At 39.9% G+C, this 16,997-nt stretch overlaps 1 protein-coding gene across 3 annotated transcripts; it reads right to left on the bottom strand.

The window, feature by feature from the left end:
- Positions 1–401: 401 nt before the first annotated feature.
- hmgn3 (high mobility group nucleosomal binding domain 3) lies at positions 402–10,393 on the bottom strand. Of its 3 annotated transcripts, XM_037750198.1 has the most exons (7): positions 10,213–10,389; positions 7,395–7,445; positions 7,073–7,102; positions 5,097–5,147; positions 4,116–4,214; positions 3,773–3,872; positions 402–1,204 (listed from the first exon to the last, which is right to left on the bottom strand). In XM_037750198.1, exons 1-7 carry the CDS (start codon positions 10,225–10,227, stop codon positions 1,197–1,199), a joined length of 354 nt encoding a protein of 117 aa, XP_037606126.1. In that variant the 5' UTR covers positions 10,228–10,389; the 3' UTR covers positions 402–1,196. The 3 variants fall into 3 exon arrangements, with proteins under 3 accessions (XP_037606126.1, XP_037606127.1, XP_037606128.1); XM_037750199.1 differs by lacking the exon at positions 7,073–7,102 and having other exon boundaries at positions 10,213–10,393; XM_037750200.1 differs by lacking the exon at positions 3,773–3,872 and having other exon boundaries at positions 10,213–10,383.
- Positions 10,394–16,997: the final 6,604 nt, after the last annotated feature.

Genomic DNA, 16,997 nt, shown 5'->3' with positions numbered 1-16,997 from the left:
GAGCGTACAGTTTCATCGGTCCCACCGCCACTCTGGCAAATGCTGACCTTTCACTTCCTGACACAGCAGTTGTATTTAACACAGCCACGTGCCCCTGGCGACCTCACACACACACACACAAAGATATACACTGACACACAGCGCCGGCTTTGTGTTGCTTTAAAAACGTACTTCTAAACACAGTGAAAAGGAGCTTTCGAACACATACTACATGCATATAGAGCTTTACACAGATTACCTGAGTTTTCCAAACTACAAAACCCAGCATAGGTGAAGGCATACATTCACCATATACCAGTGGCTATGACAAAAAAAATGCCATTGCTGTCCAACTATATATAATTCTGCACACAGTAGTTTTATACACCAATAATAGAAAAAAAAACACAAGAACTGCCGCGTGACATCAACTTTTTCTTTTATTTCAAAATATTTTCCCAACAGGATGAAACTCAAGAGAAGCCCAGAGGGTCCAAAGCCAATAGAGCCGTCTAGAACAGAAGCACCACTCATTATTGCTATGTCACTCTGCTGCGGGACAAGGCGATCAGGAGGGGAAGAAAAGGGGGGAAATAAAGTAAAACACAGAGACACACAAACACATTCACTCCAGCACACACATACAAAAAGGAGCTATGTGAAACAGTGGTGGTGATTCTAAAAACTAAGATCTTTTTAAAAAGCTGCAGATGTTCTCCATGGCGACTATGAACCTGGTTTCTTGTAGCTCTGCATCCACAAATCCTCACCTTAACCATCAGGGGGGGGAATAGTCAGAGTGCCAATAATAATAATAATGATCCTTCGTAGAGACTACAAACATAGGCAGAGCTGGTTTAGAGATCATAACAGTCGTGTTTACGGCCCCCTTCAGGCAAGATGGAGAACATCTGCAGCCGCCTGATAAAAACACTTCATTCTGTTCATTTCTGTTTCTGAGAGGCGCGTAGCGATACAGGGTGGAGGAGGGAGGAGAATCGAGCAACTGTGGGTAAGGGAGCTGACAGTAGTGTGAATATAATGGGATGGGGGCTGCTGGTTGTCCGTCTCTACTATCACAAGTCTAAAAAAAATTCAGCATGGTACAAAAATCGTCAGTAAAAAAAGATGCTTTGCTGCCATGGAGTCAGAGGGGGACGAGTCGGTGGACGCGCCCGTGTCTTTACGCCTTCTCCTCGGTCGCCTCCTCCGCTGCTTCAGTTACCTGGAGGGGGAAAAGAGGGGAAAGAGTTACACAACGATGCAGGCGTTACCCATCATCCTCCATCACAGGTAGGTTCCAACGCGGCTCAAAAGGACAACCAACAACCTTTGCTTGTTTTTTGGAAAGGTGAGGAAAGGTGATCTCCTTTTACTTTTTGGGAAATACGCGTTGAAATACAGATTGATACCACTCTTATGTCTCATGTTAGCTACATGTGACTCTAGAGCCAGGAGGTGGTTAGCATAGCTTAGCATAAAGACTAGAAACAGGTTGAAACAGCTGGCCTGGCTCTGTTTCAAACGTAAAAACCTACCTGCACCTCTAAAGCTCACTAACTGGGAAAAAAAGTTCTATCTGTTTTTTTTAATACGTACAGAAACTAAAGACAGAGCCAGGTGTAAGTCCAGGTGTAAGTCTTTATGTTAAGCTAACCATCTCCTGGCTCTAGCTTCATATTGTACAGCAATGGTTTGTATGATATCTTATGAAAACTTATTCCTCATTTTTCGTGCGTTTTCCGACAAATGTCCCGCAACATGTGTCAATTTCCGCTCATTACATGGGGACAGTCTTTTCAAAATAAACTTCCGTCTTCACAGGAAACAACATAGTTAGGTTTAGGCATCAAAACTAGTTAGGTTTAGGAAAAGATCACAGTTTGGGTTAAAATAGCTCTGGAAGTGGTGCAACTTAAGTACAGAGGTTACGTGACAAATTAATCAGCGTTGACTTCTGTTTTCACACGGGACATGAACATTGGTCTCTTCAGTGAAAGTTTTTTGACCCACCCATCCACCCCAACTTCCCCCCTATGCGGTGTTTGTCACTTTTTACACTTCCTGGTTCATAACTATGTGGATTACATAAAAATTGATTTCGTGGGATACATACCAATTACAGTGCATTGTTTTTCGAAGGTATAGCTAGGAACGGTAGCCTGCGTACAGCTATGAGAGTGGTATCGATCTTCTCATCTAACTCTCGACAAGAAAGCGATAATTTATTCCTTTAGGTATGATTCAGAAATGGCACTGGCCTATCTATTTTCTTAAATTTACTCAGAAGAGTTGAGGTTAAAAGGTAATATTTACAGAACAGCTGCAGTGTTTTATACTTGAAAACCTGGGCCTCGTTCCAAGAAGCAGATTTATCAAGTTATCAGGATTACGTAACCCCTTTGAATCTCGAGGATGGACTGCTAGTTGTGGCAGATAGTTTTGGTTGTATGTGCTGAGTCTTTCAGATTTCCAACTCCGGAAATAGAAAAAAAATGTGTCAATAATCGTTGGGACTATTTCTCCGATAGAAAGTAGTTCCAATAACAGCTCTTCGCAGTGAGATCTATGCATTATCAAGGGTCAGCCCATTCGCACGAAAAGGCGTATGACTGACACAATAATGTGCAAGGCATTTGGTATGCAATAAGAACGCCTTTCTTGCTCTTGGCGTGTCATTTTTACGCCATGTAGCCTGTGCTGACTGCAATGTAAACGCATCCTCGTAAATAAAATAAAAAATGCTATGCTCAGAGCTAGTGAGTGGGTCAAACAAACACAGGACTTTTAACCAAGAGACCCGTGTTTTGTTTTGTAAGTTATGTTAGTGACGTTTGTCGTGGGTTTGTCACATTTTTAGTGACGTTTGTGACATTTTTTCCGTACTTATGTTACTTTGATTCCGTATGTATTTTACTTAGTTTAAGTACTTATTTTAAGCCCCACCCCCTATGTTTTTCCTAAATCCAACTGAGTGGTTTTGTTACCTCAACCTAAATGCGGACGTTGCCGTAGTTTTGTTGCGAGGCGTACAAATGACATGCGGAATGTTCCTGCAATGTTGTGCTATTATACCTTCCCGTGAGACCACGGTTGCAAGGGTAACTGGAACATTCTTTCTGAAAAGACACGCTGCAGTTTAATTTGTCAAATGTCATTTCTTTAATGCTGTGAGCAGCACAAAACAAATTGCATTTGGTTTCAAATAAAACCAAAACTATCACAAGTTGTGAAAGGGAAAATGTGACCACTCACCATAATTTGATGATTGATCCGGCTTCAAGGTGCTAGCTCAAACGATTATCAGTGAATGTTTCTCTGCTTAAGATCTTGTTGTGTTCACAGGATTGGCTCATGTGATATTATTGTACCTCCATAGCTAAGTTTTTTTTTTTACTAAATTGCTCCGAGAGGCTACTTACTGAAACCCATAACTCCTCTAGTATTTGCAGGAATCATCTCCTCTTTATTTCATCTGCCTGACCACTTGTGGAGCCAGCAGTCTATGAACAAAGTGAGCCAATCATGTCTCACGTCACAGCTGTGTGAGCATCACACCTTCCTGCTCATGTGTAAAAAAGTTGTCCTTGGCCCACTTCACTGCACACAGCGACAGAAATGCCAGACATCCTCACTCACTACTTTCATTCTCTCTCTCTCAGACACGCCACAGCACTCCAAAGCACACTTGTTGTAAATGTTTGCTCAATTAACATACAATAATTTCTGAATATGTAATAAGTTAGTGTCCAAACACACACTCCAAAGATGGATTAGAAACACTCAACCGTACCCTTAACTCTGACTGTCTCACTCTGCCCTCTCACTGACATCAAGGAGGGAGCCGTGCTTCTGATGGAAGACACACTGACAGACGGACGAGACACGTAGATCTGTGTGTGTGTGTGTGTGTGTATGTGTTAGCATGCATATGTGTGTGTGTAAAGACGTGTATTAGTGATGGGAAACAGTGTGGTTATGCAGTGGAGGAATTTAGGTGATGTGTGTTCATGTTTATACACAAATTGACAAAATAAGGGAATAAAGATCATTATTTTCTTGGCTGTCTCTGACTGAAAGTTTTCTTCTTTCATCAACTTGATTTTTTTTTTTACTTCAATTTTCCCTCCTCATACCTCATTGATCTTGGTCTCTCCGTTCTGGGCCGGGCCGTCGTCCTTCTTACCCTTAGCGCCGCCTTTCTTTGCCTTCGCCCCCTTATCATCGACCACCTTCTGCATGGAAGAAATGAGAAAAGTGCATAAAAATCACATGATGGTACATTTGATAATACATGGAAAACATTTCGTATAGTATGTGTGAGTCTCTTCGCTTTTTGCTCATTTTCACCAAAAATAACTACAATATAATTATTAGAATATTTTACCAATACTTTAAAGGTATAGTGTGTAGGATTTGGCGGCATCTAGTGATGTGGTTGCAGATTGCAACCAACTGAGAACCCCTTCGCTCACACCTCCCTTTCCAAGACTGCGGTAACGAGAGCCGCCGAGTGCAAAACCGTGGTACCGCCATTCGCCTCGCTCAGACGACATCCTTACCATAATAACACTACTTTAGGAGCAACAGAAGTCAGACGGCGGCTCACGTTACCGCAGTTTTACAAGCGTGTCAGAGAACTACGGTGGCCTTCAGGTAATGTTAAAACGCAAAATGCTCCTTCTAGAGCCAGTGTCATGGTGGACTCAACGAAAACACAACGATTCTTAGTCTCAGGTGATTATACACTAATGAAAACATAGTTATGAATAATATATTCCATTTCTGCTAATAGATCCCACAAAATCCTACACATTGTTCCTTCAAAATGCAAAATAAATACCAATGAGTTCCTGGATTTTTTGATGGAGTGAAATAATGAGCTGCATACTGTAGGCGTAGTTGCAAACTATGTTTGCATGTGAGGAGCTCTGTGTGTATGTTTCGGTGTTTTCCACATCCAGCGGCCTTGGTCACACACATAAACCCGTAGTGAGGGGCAACCAAGCGCTTCAGACTGTTGCAAATTTATGGGGATATAAATAAATCATTGTGGGCATAGTTGTGTGTGTGTGTGTGTGTGTGTGTGTGTGTGTGTGTGTGTGTGTGTGCTTTACCTTGACGATGGCCTTCTTGGGCTTGGCCTCAGGCTTGGGTGGAGCAGGTTTCTGCAAATTAAGCAGAAGTCAGTTAAGACTGACCAACTACACAGTGCATAGTTTTTGGAGAAATATTATCCATCTATTATCTATATTATTATTATTATTATTATTATAATAAAGTCTTGTCGACACTTACAGAGCCACTACTGTCCTGTTTTTAATCCTGTTGCTTTAGCCACAAGAGCTGCTTAGAGAATTTATTAGGACTAACACAGAACACAGGGAGGCTGTACTAGCTCCCACTGTAGATATTAACAATAAGCTTGTTTCATATTTCCTAAGCATTGGTGTCTGACAATATTCCTGTGCTAAGTAGTTTTAAATATCTGCCTCTTCTCAAAGAGAACTGACCTAAGACCACTGCACAATGACTATATCAGATGAGGGTTCAAATTCTGGCCACTCAGTGTGAGAAAGTTGGCTGCAGAGCTTTTCCAGGCTGCTGAGTGTGGACCACGTTACCCTGAAGCCACGAGCTACAGTAACACTGCTGTGACAAAATTAAACCATGTGATTCTCTCTCAGAATATCTCTGTTTTCCTTTAGAAATCACGACACTCTGCCCATGAGACATAAGTTCTTCTCACGCTGGGGGAAGTGAGGCTCAACATTTACAGTGACATGTAGGAAATGGCCTACACCTCATTAGAAATGCAAATAGCCTATAAACGACATAGCAGTGCTATGTCACATTTTATTAAATAAGCTGACCCGCTGAAGGTGTTCAAAGACAAGGAAATATCAGATCAGGAAACATGCAAAAATAATTTACATAGTTACATCAACAGCTTAAAGGAGTAGTTTGAAACTCTCGTCTGCCTGTTATACATGAAGCTACAGCCAAGAGATGGTTAGTTTAGCTTAGCATAAAAAGGGGAAACAGCTAGCACAGTGACTTTCTGGTCTCCACAGGATGCCAGGCCTAGAAATATTCCTCCGTCAATTTGGCGTTTTTACACTTTGGTTTTTGCACAGATTAAACCTCTGAGTCTTAACAGTGAAGCCAATGCGGAAGTGCCTTAAACTTGCATTCTATCTAATAGCCAGCAGGGGGTGACTCCTCTGGTTGCAAAAAGAAGTCTGACTGTATAGAAATCTATGAGAAAATGACCCTATCTCACTTGATTTATAACCTCAGTAAAGTAGTCAGTATAGCATCAGTACAGCATGATGTTCATTTAGTCAATTATGGTCCCATTTAGAGTCAAATAGACCATAAAGCAGGGTATGATTGTATCTTGTATGTATGTATCTTTATGCTAAGCTGAGCTACTTGGCTGCTAGCTGCATAATAAGCACATTTGCCACAATGTCAAACTATTCCTTTAAAGCGTACATGCAAATGTACAAACATCCAAAGACTCATTACGGATGGGTTCAACATGCAAAGTACAACACAGATAAAAACACACGGCCTGTATGGCAGAGCGGCATGATCACATAAAAATGATAACCTAATGATAATATCAATATAGTTACTATCCATAATCATTAGTTGTACTAGGAAATGGGGAACAATTTGAGCATTTTGAATGCAAATTGAACATTTTCCAATTTGATTACTGTTGAGTCAACTTTAGTAGGGGATCTAATTAAGGAGAAAAAGCTTTCTTGTTACTGATACATATTTACTGTTACCTTTTAATCATGCAGCCCTACACATCAACAAGCTGTTGCAACAGACCAGACTGAGAATGGACAAAGACAACAGAGAAAAAGACATGCATACAGTACGAAGCCAGACTCAAATCCTCAGGGAGCACGTTTATGGAATTTGTAAATTGCCTTGATCAAATCCATAAACTGGGCGAGGACTTTACTCTGAGCCTTGGTAGTACGACTTGGTAGTACTCACTATCCCACAACACTGAGGCGGGAGGCAGGGAGAGGAAGGAGAGAGGTGAAGACAGGGAGGGAAGAACGAAACTTACCGCTGACAATCTCTCTGACCTTCTGGTGGGCTACCGGAGCAAGGGATGATCAATGAGAGAGAGAGAGAGAGAGAGAGAGAGACAGTGACAGAGAGAGAGAGACAGATATCAGTTGTACCTCTGCAGGCTGATCTCGAGTGCTTGGTGACTGCGACAAGTGTCCTAATCATTAACCTGTCATGTGTCTATTCTCTCACTCACACACACACTCGCTCTCACTACAAAAAAAAAAAAACAGCACACAAACACACGCCTGCACGCCCACACACACACAAACACACACCTGCACGCCCACACACAGCAACACACCCGGAACATTTACCTCTTGCTTTGTGACTTTGGAGGCCTCCTTGCCCTCGGGACCCTCTGGAGACTGGAGGAAATGCAACAAGGAATGGAGAGACCGTTAACAGGGTGAGTGTGTGTGTGCTCACACAGCAGCGTATGACCCCTCTAAAGTAAAAAATGTTGTGATTTAAAACTTAGTTTTCTGGTTGTTTTCATCTGCCATCATCAATACTATTTAACTATTAAATCATAAAAATTAGATTTGGTTCATTTGTTTTTTTTTTAGCTGTTGTAGCTTATGCTCTCTGTGGAATAATAGAGGGAGCCAGGATGAGACAAATAATGCAAATCATTAAGCACAATAGCTTTGAGACAAAGGTCAAAAGGTTACAAACTGACAAAAAAGAAGTGCTGGCGGCTTCTTTTTCTATTGAGAAACGCAGTACTTGTTAAACAGAAATCACAACAATATAATAAATTAATTGATTAATCAATTATCAACAGAAAAATAATTAGACTATTTTGATAATCAATTTATTGTTTGTCATTTTATTTAAAAATAATAATGCCAGAAAAAATTACTGGCTCTACTTACTCTTTTGTGAATATTTACTGGATTTCTTTTATGATAGTAAATTGAAAATTAAAAAAAGCTATTTGAAGACATCAGCTTGGGCTTTTGTGAAATTTTCGCTATTTTCTGACTTTTCATGGACCAAATAATCATCAATCGGCAGGTTAATCGATAATGAAAATAACCATACAGGCCTGTGCATAACACTAGTTTTGTATAACATATGGCTGGGCGATATGGAGAAAATCAAATATCACAATATTTGTTTTTATCAAATACCTTGATATCGATATTGCGATGATATTGTGCGGTTGACCATTGTTGCTTTTATAAAATATTTACACGATGAGACTTGATAAATAATTATCAGTAAAGTGGATATAATGACTAAGTGGGTAAAGGTAAATAATAGAACAGCTAGAACAGTCTGGCAAGTTCAGATCACTTTACTGTAATGCAGCCTTTACGATATCGAAAATCTAAGATGATATCTAGTCTCATATCACGATATCGATATATTGCCTAGCCCTAATACGACACAAAACCTAGTTACAAAGTCCTGTACATAGCCTATAATAAAATTAGGGGTGTAAAAAATACCATTTTATGGGCTTCAAAGCTTCGGTGAGAAATATTCAAAGCTATGCAAAGCTTCGGGACAGTGCACCTCTACACATAAACAGCGATATCTGTCTGAGAATAACTAACAATAATTAATGTTCAATATGAATAATGTTGTGGGATCATTCCTTATTTCATGGGCTATTTTGGGATTTATGCATTATTACATAGTTGTATATAAAAAAACGAAGCATTCGAATAGTGATTTGGAGGTCGATTCCCATGGCAACGGTCGAAGCATTCGAGTCAGCCCTAAATAAAATCATACAAATGAATAAAAAAAAAACCCAGCATAACAGCAAAAGCAAACAACATAGTTTCTTTTTTGTCTATACTGTCAGGTAGAATTGTTTATTTATATATATATTGAGGATTTTAATACCTTTGTGGGTAATATAAAGAGTTCTCAAAATGTCTTTAAAATGTATTTTATTTTTCTGAATTTATTTATTATTTTGTAATTTTCTGAAAATAACAGAAACAAACAGATGTTTCACATAATTAAACCCTATAAATCTAAGTCTGAAATTGCTTATATAGCCTATTACATAGCCTATGTATTATTCGACTACCTGATGATGATGATATATGATCTCTGTGGGGATTACCATTTTAATGGAGGCATCTTGCTTTACATGCCAAGAGCTGAGCTCCCCAAAGAATAATGCAGTATAAACATGGATATTGACTAACAACACACACTGCGAGGGCTCTGTCAGCCTGCATCTAGATGATCATATCATGAACATGGTAGGACACACTCCTCCAGCTGCAGGCAGGTGAGGACAGCAGTACAGGAGAGCCCACCACCCCCCCCCCACCATGAAGAAAAAAAAAAAAAAAAAAATGTTGTGTTAAGCCTGCAGGTTGGTTAATCGCATCATTTGCATGTGGGCGACCTCCGCCCCTGGAGGCCCCCCATTCATTCTCTGTCCTCAAAAAGGCGAATCTGCGCAGACAATGGCAGTTTTTTAGATGGCAGAAAAGCCAATTTCCATGTATGCACTTGATACAATGCGCTGGAGCTCGTCGAGCAACGCTTGTTTGGATAGTGTCACGGGCTCTTTTTAAAAAACGCAGCGCCAATTGTCCCTGATCCCCTCTTTCTTTATTCCCTTTCTCTCCATCTGGATATGAGGTTTGTTCAATCCCCCCCCCCACCACCATTCATCACCACTGGTCCGGACATCCAAAATGACACAGGGAGTTTTTTTTTTTTTTACCGATAGATTACAGATTATTCACAATCTCACATATGAGTGAAATGCGCCTAGAAGAGCGCACGTCTCCTATACGGGGGGTTTTACGCATCCATCCATCCATCCATCCGGTCTGACATTCAGCACAGTGCGCGCAGTGGACAGGGAAGTGGCAAATAAAAAAACGACCACAAGCAAGAACGGCCATTGAGATGAACGCAGGGACAATTTAGAGCGTAAAAGACAACAATCCTCATAATAAAACACCTCATTTACGCGCAAGAGACGCGTTAAAAAACACCTGGAAAAATGCGCTCCCTTCAAACTTTGGCATCACCTCACCTGCCTCCTCCTCGACGTCGCCACAGAAAATCGCGCACTGCAATTTTTCCTCAAATGCAAGAGCAGGGGGGAAAAAATAGAACTACAGTGAAGTAGTGGCACAGAACGACACTCACCTTTCTCTTCGGCATTTTTACGCGTTTGTTATTCTCCACCAAGCACAGACAGATTAAGGTCAAACCCGAAGGTCCAAGTAGAGGCGATTTGGAACTACCTTCGAAATACGGGATCAATATCTAAGCACCTTCGATAATATGTTGATTATATGCACTCCCACAAAACTCTATACCTCCCACAGCCATTGGGCAGAGGAGTCCAAATACTCTCCGGTGCTGACTCCTGATTGGCTCGTTCCGTCTCTATGTAAATAAGAGCCTGGCGCTGATTGGTCGAGGTTTATTATAGGGCTTCTGTGATTGGATGCGCGCTCTTTGTGCGCAGATCCCACTAGACGGTAAACGGAGGCAGGCCAATGAAAGAGGGGGCCGACTCTCGGTGGATCTGGGTAATGTAGGATGAGAGAGAGACAAGAGGGAGAATGTTGTATATAAAAAACACAAAGGACCTGAAAAATGGACACAATGACACAATGTCGGAGCTCCAGAAAATCTGGCCGGCATTGTGTCTTGTAGGGTTTCCACTGCTGTAAAGAACTAGAGCAATCATACACCAACAAATAGTCCACCGCTGCAGATGCACCAGCACCCTGTATAGGAACATGATACTAGTAATACAATACAGTGGAAAAAGGTCACTATAAATTCACTAGTGCAGACAAATTAGACCACTCTTATTTCATGATAAGGACCTTATTTTTCATGGTAATTTAAAATATCAGACAGGTGTACGTATAAAGGTAAAATTGTGCCCAAGTGCATTTCATATGCAGCAGTGCTTCATTTGTGTTGGTCGCTCTACTAGAACTAGGATTATCCAGCAATCAGAAAAAACACAACACGTGATTTTACGATATCGAAAATCTAAGATGATATCTAGTCTCATATTACGATATCCATATAATATCGATATATTGCCCAGCCCTAATACAACACAAAACTTAGTGACAAAGTCCTATACATAGCCTATAATAAAATTAGGGCTGTCCCAAATACCATTTTATGGGCTTCAAAGCTTCGGTGAGAAATATTCAAAGCTATGCGAAGTTTCGGGAAGGTGCCGCTGTCGCACTACTGTACACACATGCACCTCTACACATAAACAGCGATATCTATCCGAGAATAACTATAAATAATTAATGTTGGATATGAATAATGTTGTGGGATCTCGCTCTACTAGAACGAGGATTATCCAGCAAAATCACAATAAAATTAACCCAATATCTAAAAAGAACACCATAAAAGAGACAAAACTCTGAGACCAGGATATGCCATATTGTATTAATATGTATAATGTGTTTTGATAGCTTATAGATAGCCTATTACAATTGTCTCTTACATAGCCTAATAAACTCTTGAAATGCGTCAAGGAGTATTTAGTGTAAAATATGCATAAGCATTTTACAAATATTTTCAAAACAGAGGAATATGGTTGCGTCTTTGAAACTGAACTCATTCGCAAATACGTTTTCTCTTTTGATACCCGTTGAGACACTTCATCTCTGGGCGTCTGCTGATAGCGAATGACAAAGAGAAAGAAACCGTATTCTCTGCGGACTAGTCATATCTCGGCCGATGCTCGATCCACTGAATAAGGTCAGCTTTGGCACCGATACCTATCCGGTGGCTCGTATCCGTGAATCGCTCCCAAATACTGTAAATCACCCACTTTCCTGGGCCAAGGTGAATACTTGATGGACAACCCTGATAAGGTGTAAACTGAGGGAACAAGGTTCCAGCAGGCAACCCAGGATAACTGATGGTAACTGATGGATAATTAGGATATGTCTCTGTCCTAACGGGACACTTCCAAGCTTAACTTTTTCCCTAAATTAAAGTAAACAGCACAAATTTGGGAAAACACTAGTGCCCCTTTTAAGGGGCAGATATAGTCCAAAATGGACCTGGGCACACATGCAGTTCTTACTACATTAGGTTCCCACATACACAGACACGTTCACACAAAAATTGCCAGCGCGTCAGTCCGTGTAGTTATACATTTTGGGCCGCACATGGGCAGATGAAATCTCACAGACCCTCGCAGCAATGCGAATGCTGAAGGTATAAATTGGACTTTAGCCAGCCTAAATGGTGGCAGCAAGTTCTGATCTGGTAGTTGCCCTCTGGTTGGCCCAAAGTCAGCTCAGATTGGCCTCAGAGTCCAAAAAGTACCTCTCTGGGCAGCCCAAGTGACTTTTTCAGCACTACTGTCACTCCGTTGTGACTTTAGGGGAAAAATCCTAAACATAGTTCAAACCCTAACCCTGTATGGCACAAGTGCTTGCTTTTTCATTTTACCCCACCACCTTACCAAGTTTATGCACAGCACTGTTCACATTTTTTGCCTCAGTCACCCCACATAGCTTCCTTCACAGGATTCAGACTGAACCACCGACTACTCAACAGATTTAAGAGACTGAAGAGAGCAATTGTGTTTTCAGAATCTCATTTGAATCAGACTGAATGGCCCTCATGAAGGCCGTAGAGTTGATCTAAATCATTCCTGCATCAACCATAACTCCAATTTGCCCATGAAGCATAAATGTAGAGCTGCAACTAACAATTATTGTCATTATTCACTAAACTGGCAATTATTTGATTCAATTTCAAGCAATGAATCGTTTACTCTATGACAGTGGTTCTCAAGGACTGTCAAGGACCCCTAAATTGATACACATTAAGTCGCGGACCCCCATTTCATACAATTTCGCTTCAGGGACCTCCATCTGAAAGATTTTGGTTGTGAGATATGATGAAGACGAGAATTCTGTAATTGTCAACTACAGTTGAGGAGATAACTGTGGATGACTAACAACTACTAACATTGGGCTCACTTATACAGTGAATTCAATAGTGAAAATAAACTATTCCTCATTTTTCTGCGGACCCCTACTCCCGACACCTGGTTGAGAACCACTGCGTCTATGAAATGTTGAAAAATAGCTGGAAAAAATGTCAATCATAATTTCACAGAGCCCAAGGTGATGTCTTAAAATTGCCTGTCCAACCAATAGTTCAATTTTGCTATAAAGACTTCACATTTAAGAATCTGGAACCAGAGAATGTTTGGCATTTTTGCTTGAAAAATGATGACTCAATCAACTATGATTTATTTTCTGTCACTTGACTAATCAATTATTGACTACTTGTTTCAGCTCTTGAATGTTTAACAGGCCGTTGTTTTCCATCTGTGAAAGGTGTTTTACGGTAAACTATATCCGAATTTCTAGATACTTTCTGTGATATCATAGAGAACCATTTTTTTATATAAAAGTTTAAAACACATCCTCAAACTCTGTTTATAACATGAAATTTGTGCTTTGCTATTTACTTCATGATAATATTCTGTGCATCCAGTAGTAGGAAACCAGCTTTGCAACAGTTATAATCTAGAACTTCTTCTATAAAACAGTGATCTTCACCATATCCTACAATGTGTACCTTGAGCACCCCATTTAAAACATAGAAGGCCAAACAACATTCTACAAAGAAATCAACAAAAGCGACCTCGACATTCTTGTGTAGCATCACAATAGACAAACGCACAGAGCTACAAATCTCACAATAGACAGAGCTTTCCTGCCCAAACAAACAAAACCCTTCATGTTAGAAGTCAACCCAGAACTGACAGGAGCAGGTAGCTAGATGGCCGCTCCACTGTTCCCACATAGATTCACCCTGTCAGCTAAATGGAGGGAAAACACAATGAGGAACATGTACGACACATACATACATACATAAAAGATAGACACAAAAGGAATCCACACTGAAAAGAAATAATCCTGAAAATGTAATGTATGAAACACTTCTTTGGCACAATGGACCATTACATTTCTGTTTGTACATTTTCTCTTGTTTGTTCAACTTTTGTCACTTATTATGGGCATCAGTTGCTTTTTTTTCTGATGCTTTCCTTTTTGTATTGTAACATAGTTTTATTTTATATTTTGAGTCTTGGAACCTGTTTGCACCTAAGACGATGTTTGGCCTTGAAAGAGAGCGCTCAGACATGCACAAAGGATGAATGAAAGCTTGGAAATTGTGGTACCTGGTTTGATTGACTTTACACAATACATAAAGGTTTCATTTTTCAAAATAAAAGAATTGAATTAATGAATGTGGACACTTTTGAAAATGTGCACCAAATCATATTTAGCTACTGATGGGCTTATGACAATGAATATTCGGTGAATATACTCAAATGCCAGCAGCTCTGTGAGGATGTACTTAAGCACAGCAATGATTTGAGCTAAATGCTAACATCAGCATGCTAACATGCTCACAATGACAATGCTACATGCTGATATTTCACATGTATAATGTTAAAATCTGCAGTAGGCAGAAGGTTTTTGACATCATTGGGCAAAAATAATAGCCTTTCAGCATATTGTAATTCAAGTGTTCTGAGAGAAAATTTGTCATCTGCACCTCCTCATGGCTCTGTTTTCAGGCTTTAAAATATCTACACATTTCACAGAGAGAGCGTTCCTATTGGCTGTTCATTCAATGGAGGCAGCTGTAAAACACTCGCAAACTCCCATCAAGCGGTCATACTAGGGAAAGCTGATCAAATATGAATCAATATCCTGTTACTGTAATGCCTATTTCTTGTCTCAAGTGTTTTCAGAAACATCTTATAGTGTGAAAATTAGAAAGTTTACTCTGGCTGGTGGGCGGTGTTTGGTATTTCCTCAACAGATGTCAACATGGCTGCCGGTCACAAACTTTCTAATTTTACAGCTAAACAGTACACTACAAGATGTTTCTGAAAACATTAAACGGGAGAAATAGGCATTACAGTAAACGAATATTGATTCATTTTTGATCAGCTCTGCCTAGTTTGACCGTTTGATCGGATTTCGCGAGTGATTGACAGCTGCTCAGAGACGGCAAGGCTCCAGCTCGGCTCTGATTGGTTGTTTTCCTCCGGTCTGTGAAATCTTGCAGAGGCCATTAGGAGCACCAGAGGACACAGAGGCACATGATTTTTTTCAGATTACCTGTCTCATGCACTACTGTCAGGATATAGTGACCGTTTTATAAAAATAACTTTTTAAAATCATATTTGCTCCAATTCTACCCACTGCAGCTTTAACATGTTCACCATCTTAGTTTAGCACGTTAACATTTGTTAATTAACATTAAACACAGAGTACAGCTGAGGCTGATGGGAATTTCATTATGTTTGAAGGTATTTGGTCCTAAACCAAAGCATTGGACATATATAAAATTGACCTGGTGATGGCGCTACAGGACAAGAGCAGGGATCACCAAAGTCAGTTCATACTGAAGGGGAACAGAATTTTCCTACCAAGCCAGTGTTATAACTCAAATTAGATAATATGATCCTCCAGTCTTGAAATGTCTCCAGAGGCCGCATTGCGAGGGTTAGAATAGATTTTGAGATTGTCATCATTGTGTTCACAGCTCGACCTTGCTCCACGGCAGCAGATATGAGTTGAGCTCTGGTGACTGAAGGCCACAGGATATGATTCACATCATTTTGCTTTTATGCTCATCCAAGTTGATTTTTTTCTTTAATTATTCACCCGTCTGTATGATACATGCTTTATAAATAATCATAAACCTAATGTCATAACAGACCGTTGATCCTGTATAAGTATATTTAACACTTCAACGTCTGACCCGTAGAACCTTCTGCTATTACCGCAGTATTTGGAGTAGCACCACAAGACATACATCTTAGTCGCCAGGCAAAGAATATGATAGCTTTTGCATCTCTCTTAGATAGACGACTTATACTTCTTAAATGGAAGGAGAAGTATCCTCCAACCTTTAGGATATGGTTTAAAGATCTCATACATAATTTGGTACTGGAGAAGATTCGCTATACTACAATAGGGTGTGCTCAGAAATTTTATGCTACATGGAAACCTTTTTTAATCTATATAGAAAAAATGGATACCACTGACATTGAAGTTTTAAACTGCTGACCCCATATTACATATAATTCACAACTTATACTTAGGTTGTTATGTTTCTATCAGATTTAATTCATTTATATGTATAAATGTAATTGTTTATGAAATTAAATCAGCTTATTTATTGGTGCAGTAATATTGTTTTAGGGATGGGGGATTTGCTTATACAATTATTTCTGTGATTTATTGGATTTTGTACAGAATACCAATAAAAAGACTTTGAACCTCTGACCTTTGACCTTAGAAAACAAAAACTGACAGAAGCAATCTCATCTTGAGGTCCATTTATCAGCTGTTCTGGAGCTTTCGATCATCCAAAATCATAAAAATGGACATTGCATTAATAGCAAATGAAGTAGAGAATGTATATGGTGCATTAGAGTACTGAGCATCAGATGTTTCTCTGTATGGAGGTGCTTCTCAGTAGGTCAGAAATAGCCTCACATCATGATTGAGATCTTTCTTTTAACAGAATGTGAACTTTTAGACAGGACTTGACTGACACCTTGTGGACAAAGTTTGTCATTATTGTTGCAGGGCGGATATTGCATCGCACTTTCAATATTATTATTATTATCTGACGGAATTAGAGCAACAATGTCTTTGAAGGGGACTATTTTTAGTAGGTGCGCATTAATTTGAGTGCACATTTCTTCCACCTTCACATCTAATCAATGCAACACCCTTCACATTGACATATTTCATCATTTTTATTTTATTTTTCTTAAATCTTAAAGTAACATTCTTGTAACCTGACTGACACCAAGATGTCTATTTATAATACCGGATCACCCCCCCCCCCACCTCCTCCTCTCTGTCACCTCCCTTCCTCAGCCTACATTA

The sequence above is a fragment of the Sebastes umbrosus genome, chromosome 18 (genome assembly GCF_015220745.1).
Source record: "Sebastes umbrosus isolate fSebUmb1 chromosome 18, fSebUmb1.pri, whole genome shotgun sequence".
Lineage (NCBI taxonomy): Eukaryota > Metazoa > Chordata > Actinopteri > Perciformes > Sebastidae > Sebastes > Sebastes umbrosus.
This window is presented reverse-complemented; position numbering and strand designations above follow the sequence as displayed.